This window comes from Ceratotherium simum, chromosome 2, assembly GCF_057802395.1.
Source record: "Ceratotherium simum simum isolate JZ-2026a chromosome 2, ASM5780239v1, whole genome shotgun sequence".
Taxonomy (NCBI): Eukaryota; Metazoa; Chordata; class Mammalia; order Perissodactyla; family Rhinocerotidae; genus Ceratotherium; species Ceratotherium simum.
Genome location: NC_141901.1, coordinates 96,010,040 through 96,028,338, shown reverse-complemented (window position 1 = coordinate 96,028,338; position 18,299 = coordinate 96,010,040). Strand labels below are relative to the sequence as shown.

General features: G+C 47.1%; 2 protein-coding genes across 8 annotated transcripts in view; one reads left to right on the top strand and one right to left on the bottom strand.

Annotated features, from left to right (window-relative positions):
- The window catches only part of RAVER2 (ribonucleoprotein, PTB binding 2), a 108,033-nt gene extending 105,420 nt beyond the window's left edge, over positions 1 to 2,613 (top strand). For all 7 annotated transcript variants that reach the window (XM_087449495.1, XM_087449483.1, XM_087449490.1 and 4 more), the window contains one exon: positions 314 to 2,613. In XM_087449495.1, the coding sequence (XP_087305621.1) occupies positions 314 to 460 (147 nt within the window). In that variant the 3' untranslated portion in view covers positions 461 to 2,613. The remainder of the gene's footprint in view (positions 1 to 313) is intronic.
- The window catches only part of JAK1 (Janus kinase 1), a 48,645-nt gene continuing 32,955 nt past the window's right edge, over positions 2,610 to 18,299 (bottom strand). Inside the window, exons 13-25 of the mRNA XM_087449466.1 lie at positions 16,614 to 16,757; positions 15,944 to 16,031; positions 15,335 to 15,462; positions 14,569 to 14,704; positions 12,547 to 12,698; positions 9,839 to 9,989; positions 9,608 to 9,702; positions 8,303 to 8,495; positions 7,771 to 7,895; positions 7,242 to 7,414; positions 5,472 to 5,589; positions 4,780 to 4,890; positions 2,610 to 4,026 (exon numbers count right to left, since the gene is read on the bottom strand). Coding sequence (XP_087305592.1) covers positions 3,931 to 4,026; positions 4,780 to 4,890; positions 5,472 to 5,589; positions 7,242 to 7,414; positions 7,771 to 7,895; positions 8,303 to 8,495; positions 9,608 to 9,702; positions 9,839 to 9,989; positions 12,547 to 12,698; positions 14,569 to 14,704; positions 15,335 to 15,462; positions 15,944 to 16,031; positions 16,614 to 16,757 — 1,710 coding nt within the window. The 3' untranslated portion in view covers positions 2,610 to 3,930. The remainder of the gene's footprint in view (positions 4,027 to 4,779; positions 4,891 to 5,471; positions 5,590 to 7,241; positions 7,415 to 7,770; positions 7,896 to 8,302; positions 8,496 to 9,607; positions 9,703 to 9,838; positions 9,990 to 12,546; positions 12,699 to 14,568; positions 14,705 to 15,334; positions 15,463 to 15,943; positions 16,032 to 16,613; positions 16,758 to 18,299) is intronic.

Below are 18,299 nucleotides of genomic sequence, written 5' to 3'. Positions count from 1 at the left end.
TATTCTGATTCAGTGGGGTTTAACTATTTGTGAACAGCAGAAGCAACTATAGTTTTTTTTTTTTACTTTCCCCAACATGTGGAGGGAGAGAATACTCAGAAACTGGTATTTTGTAAAAGTTCCACAAGTGATTTTGATATAGAAATTTAAAAATCTAATTTGTTTTAATAAAGGAATTTTGTAACTTTTTGTTATTTATCCTATTCAGTTTTTACATCAAATCAGCAGGACAACTTTTCTTATAAATGGGTTTAACAAATAAACCAATTTTAGTTTAGATTTTAGCATTAGTTGTGATTTCTTTTTCTCACAGGTGTCATCTTTAAGAAATGAGAAGCGAGGCTCATCATATCTCGTCTCTGCCCCAGAAGGTGGTTCAGTGGAGTTCGTTGACCAGCATTCTCAGGGCACAGGAGCATATTACATGGAAACCTACTTAAAAAAGAAGCGTGTGTACTGAGTTAAGTTCTCTCCTTATAACCTCGTAAGGTTCTTTGCAGTATCTCTGCTGTTCTTCGCTGCCTTAACTACATTCAAACTAGCCATATCCTTTAAATACGGGTTTATAATTTCCCAGAAGGAACTGTGTTGTGCAGCAGGCAGAATTGCCAAATAAAAAATAAGTAGCAATAAGAAGAAATATCAATTGAGGACATTTTCCACCAGAATTAGATGCATCTTAATCAATGTGATATTAACTTACAGTCCATTGGAGAAATTAACAATATTCCTTGTTTTAGGACTGGGAATAATTTTGACACCACACATAAAAGTTTGAAGCAATAAACGAGAAACAGTCTTGTTTCCTGAGCCTTAGAAGAATGAGGTTCTTATAAGCTAATGGGCATTTCAACTTACTTTCCCTAGAAGTAATCTCATTTATAGATTTTTAGAACTTTTCCTAGAACTATACAAGTGCAGATAAAGATACTCTACATGCAGACTAAATGATTACCCCCACACCAGCCATGCAATATAAACTCAAACATAGAATGATCGTGACGTCCAAGGTGGACACTACTGCAGATGATTTACCTTTAATTTTTTACCATTTATACCTTTTGTGAAAAACACAAGGTATTTTAAGAAAAGTAGCTTTGGTGATCTAATGACCAGGGTTGGCAAACTACATCCTGGGGTCAAATTCAGCCTTCCACCTGTTTTTATACTGTCTGCAAGCTAAGCATGATGTTTACATTTTCAAATAGTTGGAGGAAAAAAGAAAATTTATGACTTGAAAATTATATGAAATTCAGATTTCAGTGTCCATACATAAAATTTCACTGGAACACAACCATGCTCATTTATTTACATACCATCTAGGGCTATTATTTTGTGCTACAATGGCAGAGATGAGTAGCTGTGACAGAGACCATATGATCTGCAAAGCCTAAAATATTTACTGTCTAGCCCTTTATAGAGCAAGTTTGCTGACCTTGATCTAATAGCACTAATTCCCTAATCCTTTTACTTCACCTAAAGACCTTTACCTTTTGCAACAGACTTGTAAGTGGCAAGGAACATGGACTCCTGTATCTTATTCCATAGGACATTCTAGTGAGGATCTACTTACTAGAACAGGACATATTGTGAGCATCAAATGCCCTATTTCCACAATATAGTAAAGCAGTTGATACTACCCTTTCTGAAGGAGTCTTACGGAGTAACAGTATTTATAACCATTTTGAGCTAATTAATAAGCTATACCTCAACTCTCTGCTTTGTCTCTTATTCTTTTGTAGTGAGTTAGGCTGAAAAATTATCAGCTGTTTAACCCAACTTACTTCTGAAAGAATTGTGGTTATTTCACGTAACTTGAGACATCACCATCTCCTAAAGACCTTGGTATTAAATGCATGAGACACCCTTTGCCATCTAGAAATTTCTAAGTTTGTTCCTTGATATGAGACTGTAATTGATGATACAGAGTTTAAGGGGTCTCACTGATCCTAGCCTGTTTGAAATCAGATCATTAAATCTCTTGTAATTTAGGGGACTTATTATTTTTGACTATGATAGATAAATCTATTCTGTTTTAATTATGAAGTTTAAAATTGGTAAACGTTGTATGACTTGTAAAGAATTTTACTTGGTCTAATTTATTGCATATATTAACTTCTATTGGAAAATGACAGCTAGAAAGTTAAACTAAGATAATTTCTAAGGAGTATACTACCTATAAGTTAACTGATCAGGATAGGCATCACTCAAGTATGACTCAGCAGATGAATAATGGATTCTTCTTGCTCTGTACTTCTCCTTCCCATTTTCCTGTTGCATTAAGCCTCTTCAGTGCTTAGTCACACCTCTGTGATAGTACAAACAGAAGAAAGGGAGGATGGTGAATTTTAAATTAGAGCTGCAACATAAAAGCAGGAAGAGGCTGCAAGAGCTAAAAGACATTTTGGATTATAGCACATGTGAATCTGCCATCCATACTGGCCTGTGCTCCTTGCCATTGGACATAACAGATAAGTACAAATCAAGTGGTGTTAGTAATCAGGACCATTACCAACAACCCCCAAAGTCTATACTGTTATTTTTCTATGTAAGTGAATTGTTTGAAATGCTTTGAAAATGCAATCTTAATATTAAAAGGCATATGCATGTGAAGTCTCTAGCATGTTTATTTGTATAAAGAGTAAACAAAGTGCATAGAGAGTGGCCACAGGTTTGACACAGACAGAGACCTTGGTGATGTAGGGTTAGTGAACAAATTTAAATGGCAAGTTTATTGTTGCCACTGAATCAATCCACAACTTTTTTTCAGGCTCAAAGTAATGATATCAACAAACAAATGCTAGACGGCATTAACAAAAAGTTTTTCGGACTCTTGGTCTTAAAGATCTTATGGTTCACATTGAATCAGACGTTAAGATATTTTTGATTACCCAGCTACCCCCAAGCAAACTGAAAACTGTCTAGTGGATCCTGAACTCCATAGTGCCTCTAAGCTGGGTCTTTTCTTTCAAGTTTTGTGCCATAGGGTCATGGTCAAAACAGTGATGGAGTCTTGGATGGTAAGTACTCAAACACTCTAAGAACAGTGCAATGGATGTGGTATATATTCTGACTGGTTGCATCCAAAACCAATGCTGGAACAGCTTGCCCCAAAGTGGTATAGAGTTATAAAAGGATATGCATTGACATTTCTTAAAAGCATGTATAATAGCATCCAGGTTCTTGGAATCAATTCTGATTCAAGGTATACTGTTTGTTTAGGAAAGCACGGGCACAGGCTTAGTTCTCAAGAATTAACATCATGCAGCAAAGTTATCTATTCCACAGCTATCTCCCTGGGTATGACCAGTTTTCTCAAAAATGGGTACCACTGGTCATCCAAGGGGACAGGAGCTAAGCCACTGGAAAAACAACTGAAAGTTGAAGTCCTACTGGTGACAGGCACACACTCATCTTTGTATAGAAACAACACTGTACTAACTGGTGTCTAATATTTCAAGAATGCTTGATCTATCACTGTATAGATATTGAAATTTGAGGGCATGTTAGAGTACTGGCTAAGTCCATCAATCTTTTTTATGTGCCAGAAGACATTTCAGATCAACTAGCAGCTGAGAAAAAGCAATCATCTTGAGACTGTGCTTTGGTCAGCTCCTCGTTTTGAAATTCTGGTACACAACTGTGATGGTCAACCAGCCAAACAAAATGGAGATAGATTCTTTCCAAAAGGAGTGCTTGCTAATACGTTGTCTGTCATTATCTGTCACTGTTACTGGTGCCAAATGTAAAGAGGAAGTACTTACACATTAAGCACCACAGTGTGCCTTTATACATGGATACGTACCCAAGTATCTTTTTAGACAGAATACAAACTTTTTCCATTAAAAAAATTTTTTTTAAATGGCTTGGGTATTTGTTGGGGGGAGGAGGACTTGATACACAGTGGAATTTAAATGTTTTTCATGCTTCTTATTTTAAAAGTGCTTCAAATCCTTCAATAAGGTTCTGAAAGGTTGTCCGATTGGATGGTTGGAATTCCCAGCATTTTCTCATAAGTTGATAAACCTGTAAAGTGAATAAAAAGAACCAACAATAGTAAAAATGTTGTTAGATTTGGGAGCATTTTTTTAAATGACAGAAACATCAAGAGTAAGAAAATAATTTTGGAATGTAAACGACTTTCCTTAATAAATAAGACTAGAAAACAAGAGTATTTGAGTAATCTAAAATATAGAAAATGTGATGCAACTATAGTTCCTAAATAATATTTTAACACTTGAGAAGCTCATGCGCTAACTGACCTTCCCAAAAATCCAGGTTATTAATTACCGCAAACCAACCAGTTCAAAGGTGGGGTTTCACCTCAGCTTAGACTCAGTTTCCCCATTGGTTGCTTCACTCTCTGATGCATGCTATTCAGTACGTCTTAAATAGTCTGAAGAGTTAAAGGCTCAATTTACTTTAGAATACAGAAAGCTGAACAAATGTCATCAATGTTGTTGATGAGTGTGATAGACTTACACACAAAAATGCAATTATACGTATTTGTCACAATAAGGCAACACCAAAACATGTCCCTAGGGTGCTCACTGAGGTGAGCCTACTTTTGGAGGGAATCCTTGCTTTGAACAAAACTTACAGCTGTCATCTGCCCCAGAGCTGACTTCTCAGATATCTTATCTGAAATTCAGCTTCAGAAAACTGTTTTAAAAAGGAGTTTTCTACTTCTTCCCCCACCCCCTCATCCTGGCTGGATAACTCAAGCTGTGAAAACATAATAAAAATTGAGTTTTATTACATGAAGTGGCCCATAAATACCTCATCTGGGCAGTTATGCGGACAAGGCAAACGCTTTCCTTCTTTTAATGTGTTCACAAGTCTCGTTACTGTCATCTGGCCATGAGTTGGGCCTATCATTTTCAGGAACAACTATGTAAAATAAAACCAAAATGATTTACTTTGCATATATTTATAAACACAAGATAGATTAAGGTGAAATTTCTAAAATTAACCTGAAATTAAAATAACAAAAAAAAAGCTTTTCTCCTTAGTAACTTTGAATGCAAGTCCAAAATCCTTATTCGCTCTCAATGATCAGACTAATCAACCTCTCAGACCCTACCAACCACTCCTTCCCCTGGTCAAGGAGCCTGTCCCAGTGAAAACGGTCTCATTGAGGAATTCATGAGGCTCAGACAAGGCCTACCCAACAATCCCTCACTTAACTCACACATTCTCACAGGAGACTGTCCCTGGATTCCTCACACAGATAAGATCGTTGAAAGTCAGGGTCATCTTATAGAACTTGGGGCTGTATGTGAAACTGAGACTTGAGAGAGCCACAAATAACTGTCAAGTATCAAGCCAAGTTAAATGGAAAAGTGACACTTTCCCTTTGCATTATAATACTGAGTAGATTCCATTTAAGAACAAAAAAGAACAAAACGTAGAAAGCAGAGGGATGGACATGTTTTAGCTGGGTGCTAGATTCAAATGAAGAGACAACTCACCGCCATGGGACTGGAATCTGAGTCACAGTAAGTAAGCAGCTCATGCAGAGTCACTCCAAAAGACCAGACGTCAGACGCAATATAAAATTTACACTGAATTAAACATTCTGGAGCATACCTGAAAGAAAGCAGAACATGAAACTTCATTTCCTGGGAAGGCTATTCCAACAAACATTACAGAGTAACTCAGAAAAATTTAATATTTTAAGACATGTAAGTGTGTATTCTCTACTAATCACATACATCCTGCTGTGGTGCACATGTGACACACAGAACAATATCCTCTACAGACTCTCTGTAGCACATATCTGCTCCAAAATAATAGTAAGACAAGTCTGCTCTTCGTTTCACACGGCGTGTGTTCTCCTTGTGGAGGAGGCGGCGGCACGTGATGACAGACCCAGGCTTGATTTGCCTGCAAACTCAGAATGAGTCTGCTAGCAGTGACCTCACTGCCCAGTCCTCCTCCAATGTCAACTGTTTTGGTGAATGATGCCCAATTGCCCAAGCCAGAAACTGAGGCATCCTCATATCTGGTTTCCTAAATACCTTTCAAGCCTACTCACTTCCCTTGAACCCCACTGTCACTATCTTACTCGCTGTCCTAGTTCACATCATCACTGGCTCTGCTTGAAGCAGACGCCCTTGCTCCAATCTTGCTTCCCGCCATTCCACAGTCATCTTTTTGAAAGAAAAGTCCCCACCCTTACACCCTCCCAAGGCATCCCAGCCTGCAATGGAGTCCCAGCTCCGTAACTCAGCTTCCAGTGCTCTGCCTCAGCAACCCCGAGAGCTCCTGCTTCATGATCCAGCCACACCTAGCTGACATCAGTGCCTGCACTATCCACCGCTCTTGTGTCACTCGTTAGTCACACATGCCTTCTTCTAACCATCTTCGCAAGTCCCCATGCGTCTTTTAAGGTTTATCTTAAGTCAGGACTTCCAGAAAACCAAGTCTGAACCCTTCTACGCTTCTGTTGCCGCCACACTGGCTGCCTCGTCCATTACTCTCTCAACTCAGCCTGCTTGTTCACTGTCACGTCTCTAGTACCTGGCACAAAGGAGGGCCTTGATACAGACTTGGTTAGCAAATGAGTGAAGGTTCAGGCTCCATGCTTCATGGGCGGGAGAGATCTATGTTTGTGTCTAAGCAGGATGCTGCTCAGAGGTGCTGATCAGTTTTATGGGGGATGCAGTGGAGACTCAAGCAGCTTCTCCCCGGGACAGTGGTGCAGGCTGAGAGGGGTCAAAGTCAGGGTGTGGCCTTCTAACCAGGATGCTCTGGTGACTCATGAGAAGGTGGCCAAGTCTCCCATGGATTTTGCTGTGCTCTGTCCAGGATCTCCTTGAATCTGTTCCATGTCTACTTCGTCACCTCATTCCTGCCTGCCCCCTCCTCCTACCTGCCCTCCAGGCTTCCTCTGCAACTTGTGACACTACTACTCCAACTGCTGAAAGTTTTAAGACTTGTGTCAGAATGAATGCCCTCTCCTGGGAAGCTGGAGATGCTGAGCTTAGGTAGTTAGATTTCTCCTTTCTGTGGAAGATAGTGTCATATGAAGCTCAGGCATTTCTGTGTGGGTTGCTTTCAGCCTAAAATGTGTCTCTTGAAAGCAAAAATCAATCAATTCCAAATGTTCTAAGTCCTTTCTAATCTTGACTCATGCAGGAGGAATGCGAGACATTTAATACACAGCTGGCAAGGGCCTATCACAACAGTATGAACCCCATGAAGCACTGATCAGATCTAAGTCTGTCTGATTCAGTTACCAAAACACAGGGCTGTCCCGGTCATCCTTGACGGTGTAGTACTCTTTATCGGTTTCAATCGCTTTGGTTAAACCAAAGTCTCCAATTTTCACTTGGTGTTCACTCTCAACAAGGACATTTCTTGCTGCTAAGTCCCGGTGAACGTACTGCCGAGACCCCAAATAGTCCATCCCCTGCAGGAGAGAAGCAGAGGCAGAGCGTGTGGCTGAAGGTTAGTGCAGATCGTGTTTTGTGTCACTTCATAACAAAAACGTACAAATGTTATTTCATTAACATATCACTGGATTTCTTTTTTTTTTGGTTTTTACTTTTACGCAAGAATAGTAAGACCAAACTGACTCAAAGAAATACACGTTAAATCCGCCCTAAGAACAAATCCGTTCACTTTCTTGGCAGAGGCTAACTCTTCATCCAGGTTGTGCACAGCATGATGAACTCAGCACAATGACTGGGCTTCCCACTCGCAGTCTGTACACACCAATGACCTCGGACAGGGCCTGGTTTTTCCATCTTTAACATGCTTTTTTACCTTACAAATCTGAACGGCATATTTTAATTGCTGTTTGAGGTTAATTTTGTTTTTATTCTTTGGAAGATATTCCTTAAGGCTTCCCGAAGGCAGAAATTCCATGATGAGCTTAATACCATTTCCTCCTGTTAAGAAAAAACACACTCATCAGTGAGAGGCTGCCCATGAAGGGAGTGTGGGAGAGTAAAGGGCACAGGATCTGGAGACAGAGGACGGACTGATTCCAGCGTCACCCCTGCACCTCAGGCAAGTTCCGTGACCTCGTAAGCCCGAGCCTGGGGATCCTCAGCAGTGAACAGGGACAGTAGCCCTCATGTGGGGCGGGGTGGGGGTGGCTGGGCAGCTTCCCTGGGAGCTCTGCAGCTGCTGAGGGACTTGACAACGCATCTGACTTGCAAGCCCCCCAACTCATGGGGGCCGTCAGCCAGTGTACTCAGGTGGCCCAGAAAAGGCTGAGGGCACTGCCAGCTCAGCACTGGCCTATGACCCCTGACAGTCAGTCTTTAAACCAACCCCACTTTACACAACATACCGTCTTCTGTGCAGATGCCTTTGTACTTCACAATGTTCTCATGGTAGAGGTTCCTCAAGATTTCGATTTCCTTCTTCAGATCAGCTATGTGGTTACCTCCACTCTCAGGCTTCAGGGATTTGACAGCCACCTGCTCCCCTGTGTTGTCCCCCTCAGGGTCATACCTGCAGAGCTCAACCTTCCCAAAGTGGCCCTGGAGGGAAAGACACACGTGCTTGATGAGAGAAGCCCCCGCCTGGGGGGGGCCAGCAGGAACACAGAAGATGAGGCTTGCTCCTCATGCTCTTCCCGAGGGCCAGGGGTGTCCTACGGCCTGACCCTGTAGGTAGCAGGCTCCCACCTGGCCTCTACGCCCTCACCACGGTCCCTTCCTCTCTTGGCTCCCATGCCTGCCATACCCTCTGTTACTGAGCAAAGGCAAGACAAGTATCAGGTGACTGCTGAACCAGCACATCAATCCCCGTTTCCACGAAAATGCAACCCAAAAGGAAATGAAGGCTGTTTCTGGACATGTAGGACAACCGTGGTGTTCTTTGATAGCCCTAGGGCCACAGGGGAGGTACTACAGTGTGGCTGCAAAGAGCACTGCGTGAGGAGTCTTTAGAAGGTGTGGGATTAGATCCCAGCTAAGCTACTTCCTGGTGAGGTGGGCCCGTCACCACATCTTCCACGCTGGCTCTGGGGGTGCTCGGTGCACACAATAGTCATGCCCTCAGGGTTTGTGGGGAACCCAGGACGCCGTGCCTGTACAAAGCCTTGCACGCAGTCTGGCGCACGGCTGACGCTCAAGGCCAAATGCCGTCTTTGTTCACTTAACTGAACCACAGAAAATCTGCATAAGGACGCTAGCTTTTCTAGTCACATTAACTCCCCTTTGAGTCCCAAGGGAAAAGCTAATATTCTATTTTGGCCTTCTCTGTAGAAAATCCATTCGTCATTTAAGCAGCCTCACAGGAACATATGCCCAGAAAAGTCAGAGATGGGTTTTTCTTTGTGTACCACGTCTCTACCTATCCCCCATATCTGCCTTCACAGTCTCTCCTGTCCCTTAGAGAAAACTTGAGCTTCCCAAGGCAGCTGCCCAGTGTCCTGGGCACACAAAGCCACACGCACAGGCAGGTATACGTATGCTGTCCAAGAGCGAACTCAAATGCAGACAGAGACACTGCCCCTGCGGTACAAGGGGCCCAAAGAAAACACAGTAAGATGCCTTCTCTTATCAACTCTGAGCCAAAACGAGAAAGGAGAGAGTGGTTTTATACGCAGAGAGGGGATGTGGTCAGCAGAGGCCCAAGGGTAACTTGCCTCTCCCAAGTCACGGATCCTCTTTAAGAACCGCTTTTCAAAGTGTGTGGGATCCACTTCGGTTGCTGGCTTTCTTTCTGAAACAATGTCTGGATCTAACAGAAGAGAAAAGAAAACATGTTAAGAAGGAGTGACTGCCACACACAGGCTCCTAGGTATCCCCCAGCTCCCTTGACCTGCTCTCCAGGGCGCTGGCTAATCTTGGTTACACAGCGCAAGGCAGCATCTTACTCTGTTCCTCCAGCTTATTGATGTCTCTCATGATGGCTCGGAAGAAGGGTCTCTGATTGGGGTCATAGTTCATGCAGCGGGTCATGAGGTCAGCCAGCTCCTTACAAGATGGTGTCACTGGCCTGCACCGGCTTTCATAGAATCTCTCTTTCTGTAAAGAAGAGGGCTACGTGGGAGAAACCGAAGGCACCACCCAGAAAGCTTTTGACCCCAGGTCAGAAGGAGTACCATTAAGTCCCTAATTTAATTCCCAACAGCTCTGCGTAAAGGAAGATTTCATAAACACATCTGTTATTGCAACCTTCTTCCCGCCTGGGCAAATTGCCAATCCTGATACTAAAATAATCCAAATTTAAAGAGGATGGCAGTGTACCCCAGTCCAAACAAGCTGTATTCCAGTAAAGTAATGCAGCCTTTCTGCAATAATGTGGCAATATGTGTGTGTACAAATCATTAGATTCTCCAAAACTTTCAACTCATTAATTCCAATTATTGAATGACTCAGAAATAAACTAATTATTATTATATTTTTTTAAAGATTTATTATTTTTTTCCCCCAAAGCCCCAGAAGATAGTTGTATGTCATAGTTGCACATCCTTCTAGTTGCTGCATGTGGGACGCGGCCTCAGCGTGGCCGGAGAAGCGGTGCGTCGATGCGCGCCCGGCATCCGAACTCGGGCCGCCAGCAGCGGAGCATGCGCGCTTAACCGCTAAGCCACGGGGCCGGCCCATAAACTAAGAATTATTTTTAAAGATATTCCCTGCAGAATTAGATAGAACATTAAAAATTTGAAAACCACCTAAATGCCAAACATAAATCAGTTAATGAAACAACTCTTACACTAAATTTGTAAAAATTGTAAGACTTATTTAACTGCATAGGAAAGTACTCACAATATTAAATGAAAAATAGAGCATATATAATTATATCTAGCATGGTCACAATTTTGTTTAAAAAAGAGAGACACAAACAGACAGGAAGACAGTATGCCAAAGTATGAAATGCTGGTCAGGAGTGACCAGAACATGGTGATTACTATTTTTTTTGTATAGTTTTCTATATTTTCCAAATTTTTGTCAACTGTTTATTACTTCAAAATTCTGAAACAAAGAATTGATGCCACTTTAAAAAATTAAGTGACATCCCTACCCTCCAGTTTCCAGTGTGCAGCTGAGTCCCGGGAGCGTGGCTTCTCTCCGGGCCCTGTGGGTGCTGGGTGGGGTGGGCAGCCCCGAAGGACGCGGAGGAAGGGGACTGGAACTAGGGGCCGAGCTGCCCTTGCCCAAGGGTCCCGCCCCTCCCTCTCCAGTGCAGCCGGAGAGGCCGTCCACCTGACCCAGGGACTTGCGAGGAGAGGGAGGCCCTGCAGTCAAAGGCACAGGCCCTTCCTTACACCACCCCTGCATGCTGCTCAGCCCTGGGACACAGCGACAACAAAGGGCGTGCTGTTTTGTTTCCAAGGAAGTTAAAAATGACTCCCAACGTAGATCTAAGGTTTCAGCTTAACTCCTCCTTCCCACGTCCTGCACCACCTTCACCTGGCAAAGGTCAATGGGTTAAAGGCTGACCTCTTCAGTGCCTCCTCCCTGCACACCCTCCCCTCTGCATTCCCACTGCCACTTCCATTTCAGGCTCACACCACTGAGAGCCCAGAGCATGTCCACCCCACCCACTGCGTCCAGATGAACCACTGCCAAGCTGCCCTCAGAGCACCTCACTCCTCCACCCAAACCCTTCCGTGTCCCACATCAGCCCCCAGTCAGTATTGTAGTCTGGAATTTGGGGCCTTTAACAATCTGACCCCAAGTGACCTTTCCCACCTCTTCCCCTGTCATTCCTCTCTGTTCCAGGCAAACGAAACCACTCGCTGCTTCCCAGAGACAACGGAAGTGCCACCTTCCCCTGCACTTGCATCATTCCCCCCCGCTACAAGTGACGCCTGCCCGTCGAAACACACGAGGCACATTCCAATAATCGAGTCACTGAGTCAGGATCAGGGGTCCTTTACTGTGACTTTTACTCCTTTATCCTTTGGAGTTAGTCTCCTCTCTTTCTGCAGGTAAATGTAGAGCGGTTCAGGCCTCAAGGGTTTTGCATTCTGGCTGAGGAGCCCAGGCGAACATCTCAGTTACCGCCTGTAACAGGAGGGTAATGACCCGCCCTACCTAACGTGCGGGACGCTTAGGGTGACAGGTTCAGGTATTATCTGTGGGATCCTTATCATTGCTATTTCAGCGTAACTCTCCCACCACACCCTACGGTCCTCAAGGGAAGACCAAGCCTGTGTCTATCTTATTGTGAGCCCCCAGCACAGGCCCTTCCTTGAGACAGTGCCCGACACACAGTAGGAACTCCATAAGTATCTCTGTGTTAATTTTGCTGAATGACAGGCACTTAAAAGCTCAGATGAATAATGCTTCAGTCATCTAGTGAGCATGTGCCGTGTGCCTGGAGCTCCACATGCATTATTTCCTTCATCTTCACAACAACACTGCCACGTAGGTATTATTCATCCCCACTTACGGACGATGAAACGGAGGCTCAGGGAAGTTAAGTTACACTTGCGAGGTCACACAGCCCGTAAGGAGGAGATTCAAACCCGTGCCCATCTCCTCCCACAATCTGAGGGTTCCTGATCACTCCTGAGACATCCACAATCGTCCAAGGAGTCCTCACTCTGCTCAGTCCCTGGAGGCGACCACTCACCTCAATCAGTGTCTTGTCCTTCAGAGGGATCTCGCCGTTGTAGCAGATCTCCCAGAGCGTGGTCCCAAAGCTCCACTTGTCAGCGGCCACGCTCAGGTTCTTGGAGTCCTCCACACACTCGGGGGCGATCCATGGGATTCGCTCGATACACTCTGGAAAAAGACAGCAGACACTTACAGATCAGGGTCCAGAATCCCCTGGGGAGTAAATCACTGTCTGCTCACACTGCAGCACGAACTGTGAGCTAACAGACTATTTCAAGTAGTGGTCTCCAAACACGGGGCGCTCGGTGAAGGTGCGGTTTTCCAGGCCCCTCACCCCTGGCACTTCGGATGCATCAGTCTGAGTCAGGGCCAGCAGATGAGTCTGTTTATCACAAGCTCCCAAGAGGGTTGTGTGCAGCCAGTCTTCTGAATCCCTGGCCTCTGAAACAGCAGAGCACTTCGGGGTGGAGGGCAGCACCCCGGGGAGGGAGGACAGGGGGTCGTGTGGACAAAGGCTTAGGAAAGAGAAGGCAGGGAGGAGAAACCAACATATGTAGAACGGGCACGAGCTAACCTCACGTACTCTGCACAATCACCCTGAAATGTTATATCCTTTCCCTGTGGGTTTTCTTTCATTTGGGGAGGAACAAGGGAAGGGAAACTGAGGTAGAGAAGTCACACATCTCTTGCACCTGGCTGCCTCTGTAGCCTGTTCTGGCTTCCTCTGTAGCCTGTTCTGGCTTCTAACCAAGGCCAGTAACCTGAGAAGAAACCCCTCCACGTCCATGGAAACAGCCCTCAACAAGCTCAGTGGCCTCCCGAAGCAGCCTCCTGGCTCCTGATGGAAACAGAGGCAGGAGGGCCACTCCTGAGCTGGGCATTCATGGTCAGGCCCACTTGCCCTTCCTTCCCTGCCTTCACAGGCATGTGCAGGCGGTGCCCTCAGATTGTGTGCCTGCCGCTGCCTTGTTGCAGGCCCACCTCGCTGACCTGCAAGGCCCAGATGAAATCCCACTGCCTCCCTGAGTCACCCTCTGCCCCAGCTAGATGACGTCTCTCTCCTCTGAATGCCACAGCATTTACCGGCATCTCTCACGGGGCACCCAGGCTCCTCCACTTGTTCCACAGTCATCTGTGTCTGTGTCTGGGTCTGTGTCCTCAGACCCTAGCTGAGGACAGGACCCCTGACAGATTCAGGGCTGAATATGCCTCAGGACTGTTGGAGGATGGCCAGATGGCAAGTGTCAAACAGGTACTGAAGGATGCTTCCCATGCCCTTCCAAAGGGGGTGATTTGAGTCTTATTTACAAGGCTGGCTTTTATCCGGGTTCCCTTCCAAACTTAGTCCAGTCTTTGACTGAAAGACAGAGCAAAACTCTAAGTGCCAGCCACTGTGCTCGATTCTGGAGACCGCTGGCCATCACAGGCCAGCAGCAAGAGGCCCCAGGGCACACTGGTATTCCACGTATGGCCTGCAGGCTAAGAGACAAGCACAACCTGCAAAGCGCTGGCGGCCGTGTCTCAGCTCCCAGCTCTGTCCTTTCCTTTGGAGCCTACAACTCACGATAACCTCCTTCAAAGAGAGGATTCGACACCACAGCAATCACTCGGGTGCCTCCCCAGCTGCTCACTACCTACAGTGGATTTCAAAAGGAACACAGTGGAGGACGCAGGAGACCCAACTCCTCCTGGCACCTCTGACTCTCCCGGGCCCAGCAGCATCCCTTTGTGCCAGCCGCTTGCCCTGAACACGGCTCCTTCATCACAAGGACAGATGTGCCTCAGGGGAGGTGTTTCTCCTACTGCACAGTCAGCTCCATGAGGGCAGGGAGCAAGCCTCCCTCTGCTCCAAATCTCCCCCAACCCCCAGAGCACGGCAGGAGCACAAGACAACTTTTGCAGAAGTGCGCTTTCTAAAAGGAGCTGGAACCCCAGCCCCAGCCCCGTTCTCCCCGCTGCCTGACCCTGCCCAGGTGGGGGCAGGGAGGGTGGGAGGGTGAGGGGTGGCGATGGAAGTGGGAGGGAAACGAACACCCACCTTGCCTGGACAGCACAGTGATGGGGATGCCAGGGTCACTGAGCTTGATGAATGGGCCGCACTCACTGTCGATGCCTTCGCGGGCCAGGAGGAGGTTTTTAGTGCACACATTTCCATGGACCAGGTCTTTATCTTCCTGCAGAGTAAAAAGGCAAGCTCAAAAAAGGTGCCCCCGGGGCTGCCTGTCTTCCATCCTTCTCGCACTCCCTCTGTCTCCAAGCCTGGCCCTGCAGATCCTCTCTCTCTACTCCCCAGCTACAGCCAAACCCGGATAGCCGAGCGCTCCCCCCAATTATCTGTGCGACTTGGGCACATTATATAATGTCCCTCCGCTCCAGCTCCCTCATCAGGGAAGCGGGGAGGAGAATGGAGCATCAGAAGGCTTCTGTGAAAATTCCACGGATCCAACCCAGCAGAACACTTGGACAGCTGAAACAAGGAAAGCACTCAACAAACGCAAGCTCCTGTGGATGCTGGCAGCTTCCTTCCTTCATTCCTTCCACTAGTACCGTCCTCGTCCTACTCTCCCACACCCCACAGTACAGAGGCCAGTCCTCTGACGTGATGACATTTCCCTCCCCACGGGATTCTGACGTGAGCACACACAACAGCCCCAAATGACCGCTTCCCTGAGCACCAGGCACACCTGTGTTTAACCAGCGTCCAGGCCCCTCCAGCCTGCTTGGCCAGCACCTCCTTCCTGCCACGCATACTAGGACATTCTGGTTCCTGGTGGGGAACGCCACGGACATTAGAACACACTTACCAAGTAACTCAGGGCGCTGGCCAGCTGTTTGGCAACCTTGAACTTCCACGGCGTGGTGAGGACATCGCTTTTCCGGTGCATGAAGAGATCCAGGGGGCCCCCCTCTACAAACTCTTCCACCATGATATCTACAAGCACAAAACAGTCACATCTGGAACGTTCCGTCTGTGTGGGACAGTCCTCTCTGTTATCCCCTTACGAGAGCCCACTTCAGTGGCTGGTGCTCAGCGTGGGAGGACACAAGCATCCTTAGGAGGAGCAAATGGGAGGCAGAGTGCTTCCGAGTGGGACAAGCCTGGGCTCCACCCCCGCCCAGAGCTCCTCTGCGCTGACTCTCAGGCCAGTGAACTCTGCTTACTCACCCCAACCTCCCGGGTCTAGCTCAGCGTGGGGCCCTGAGTTGGCAAAAAGTCAATGTTCGAGAAAGGAGCAGAAAACAAATGGGATTTAGTTCCATGTCCACTCTTAACTTAGGCAAGTGACCTGCTCAGGACCTCAACTTCCTCGATTGCAAAGGCGTCAGGAAGGGGTATCAGCCCCCAGCCATCATCACAGCACCCACACTCCTCAGCCAGGGCCAACCTCCCCTTCCAAAGAGAATCCACTTACTCTCCACGTCCCGGACACAGACGCCATAGAGGTACACGATGTGTTTGTGGGAAACCTGTCTCATCATGCTGGCCGCCTCAAAGAAGGCCTGGGAGAACAGGACAAAGGAACACCAAGGGTCAGTGTCCACTGTCTGCCCCAAAGGGACTCTGCTAAGAGGAAAGCTCACCACTGTCATCATCCCAAACTCTGAACTGTTCCCCCAGCCTTGACCTTGAGGCCAACCTAGCTGGGATGTAGGGTTCATTTAGGAAAGTTACTAGGATGCAGAGCCAGGCTGGGGGATTGGCCAGCTGACGATTTCCCCACTGGATACTCATTTAATCTTCCAGACTGAAGTGACAGCCCAGGGCTACACCAGGGACTTTGAGACCATTCAGCTAGAGTCCGGGGGCTCCACGGCACAGCTCTAGGTAGGAAACGGGGAGAAAGCGGGAGGACAAGGAAGGACAGGCCAAGCAAGGGGCTGCTCAACACCCCCATCCTTGGTCTTGCCTCACTTATCGTACGTCCTGGGTTTGTCTACGATTGTATCTGAAGACAGGAATCCTGACTAAAAGACAAGTTTGAAAACCATAAATAGGCCAAAACGAGGGTGAAGGTTCTTCCCAGCCCACTGTGCTCCACCGGCTCCAGAAACGGGGGGGTGGGGGATGAGGAAGACACTTGCCAGAGAAATGTCCCTGTGGCTGGGATCTAAGACTTTGAGGATCACTTTTATTCTCTTCTCTTCAGAAGTGCCTTCATCATCCTTGTAATCCACCAGAGTGCCAGAGTAGATGTGCGTCCGCGTGCCTCTCCCAAGGTGCTCACCCTGAAGGAGGAAGAGGTGGTTGGGGTGACCTCTCTCTCAGGCTGCAGTGGCGCCAGAGTCAGGGACTAAGGCCTCAATGGGGGCAGAGAATACCGAAGGGGGGGGCAAAGGCAAAAGAGCCCCAACAGCTCACAGCTCTGTGTGCTGTGTCCTCGTCAGGCCTCCAGAGGAAACACTCAGCTACTTGGCCCAACAGCGGTGGCACTTCCCAGGCCCCAGGGGACAGTCCTCATATCCCTAACAGTTCCTTCCTTTACCTCCAGGAATGGCCCATGGCCAAAACATAATCCTGACCTATCACAAAACTTCAAACCGTGCATCAACAGCCAGCAACACCAGTCCCACCTCCAGAGCAGACTCACAGAGGAGCCCACCTCAGGCTCCGCCACTCACAGGCTGGGGTACAGACAAAAGAGGCACACGCGTTCCGGCTCGACTGCTTGCAGGCCATTTAACTTAGGGAGGGGTTTCACCATGCTCCCTCTCCACCCACTTTCTGTAAACGGGAATAATATGGTGCCCACTTCATAGGGTTGTTGAAGAATCAAGCAAGGAGCTAGGTATAAAAGCTTCTGGTCCAGACCCCGGCACACAGTGGATAGAGTCAGTCTGTCAGGCCCGTGTGTGTTGTTTGATCGCCCTCTAGACCAGGCGCTCGCTAGTTCTCACCCTCAACCTGTTCATTTTCCGTCCATCTATCCAGTGTATGTGTGCATGTGTGCACGCACGCTAAGCTTTAAAATTACCGATGCGATTTTCACATGCGTTTGCCCTAGCGATACCACAGAGGAGATGTGAAGACAGAGGCAGGGGCTGGAGGGCCCTTGGTCTCCTCACCCAGGAAAAGGGACAATACCAGCAACTGCAGGTGAGAAGACTCAGCGAGAGCGTCTGCACAAAGCCCTCCACACCCGATGATCTGTCACTAAGGCCCCTTCCAGTTGAAGCTTTAATAGTTCTGACTTAACATTCTTAGAATCTGGAAATCAAAATGTGATTCACAGAACTGAGGCACTGTCAAGTTATTGACTTTAACCCCACAAAACTTGTAAATTGAAGCTCTATTATTCTATTATCCTAGGACCCCCGGTAAATGCAGAAAATGCAGTGTCCCCCACAGAAATGTACACAATCGTTAATTGGGCATATTAATTTGCACAAACACCACCATTTGTCATCTGTCATAGCACAGTGGCGATACATCGGCCCTGTCTCCCATATCCCGGCACGGCCCTGTGACTAGTCATTAAAGCTGCATCTGTCATGAAGCGATTCATCAAGGTTATGGGAAGTTGTGTTCCTAGAACATCCCGTAAAAGCCATATGCTTTCAGAATAATTACTCTTCCCCAGAAGGGCTGCTTGTTCCCGTGACCAAGTCAGGCACCATGCCGTCAGGATCCACAGCAACCCAGAGGCCCAGCAGGTCCCCCGTCAGCCTTCTTCCACGCTGCTCCCGCTGCCTTCGCCGAGTGCTTGCTCCTCACCCTCCGCGACTCTGCCTCAATGCCACTTCCCCCGGGAAGCCATCTCTGTCCTCCCA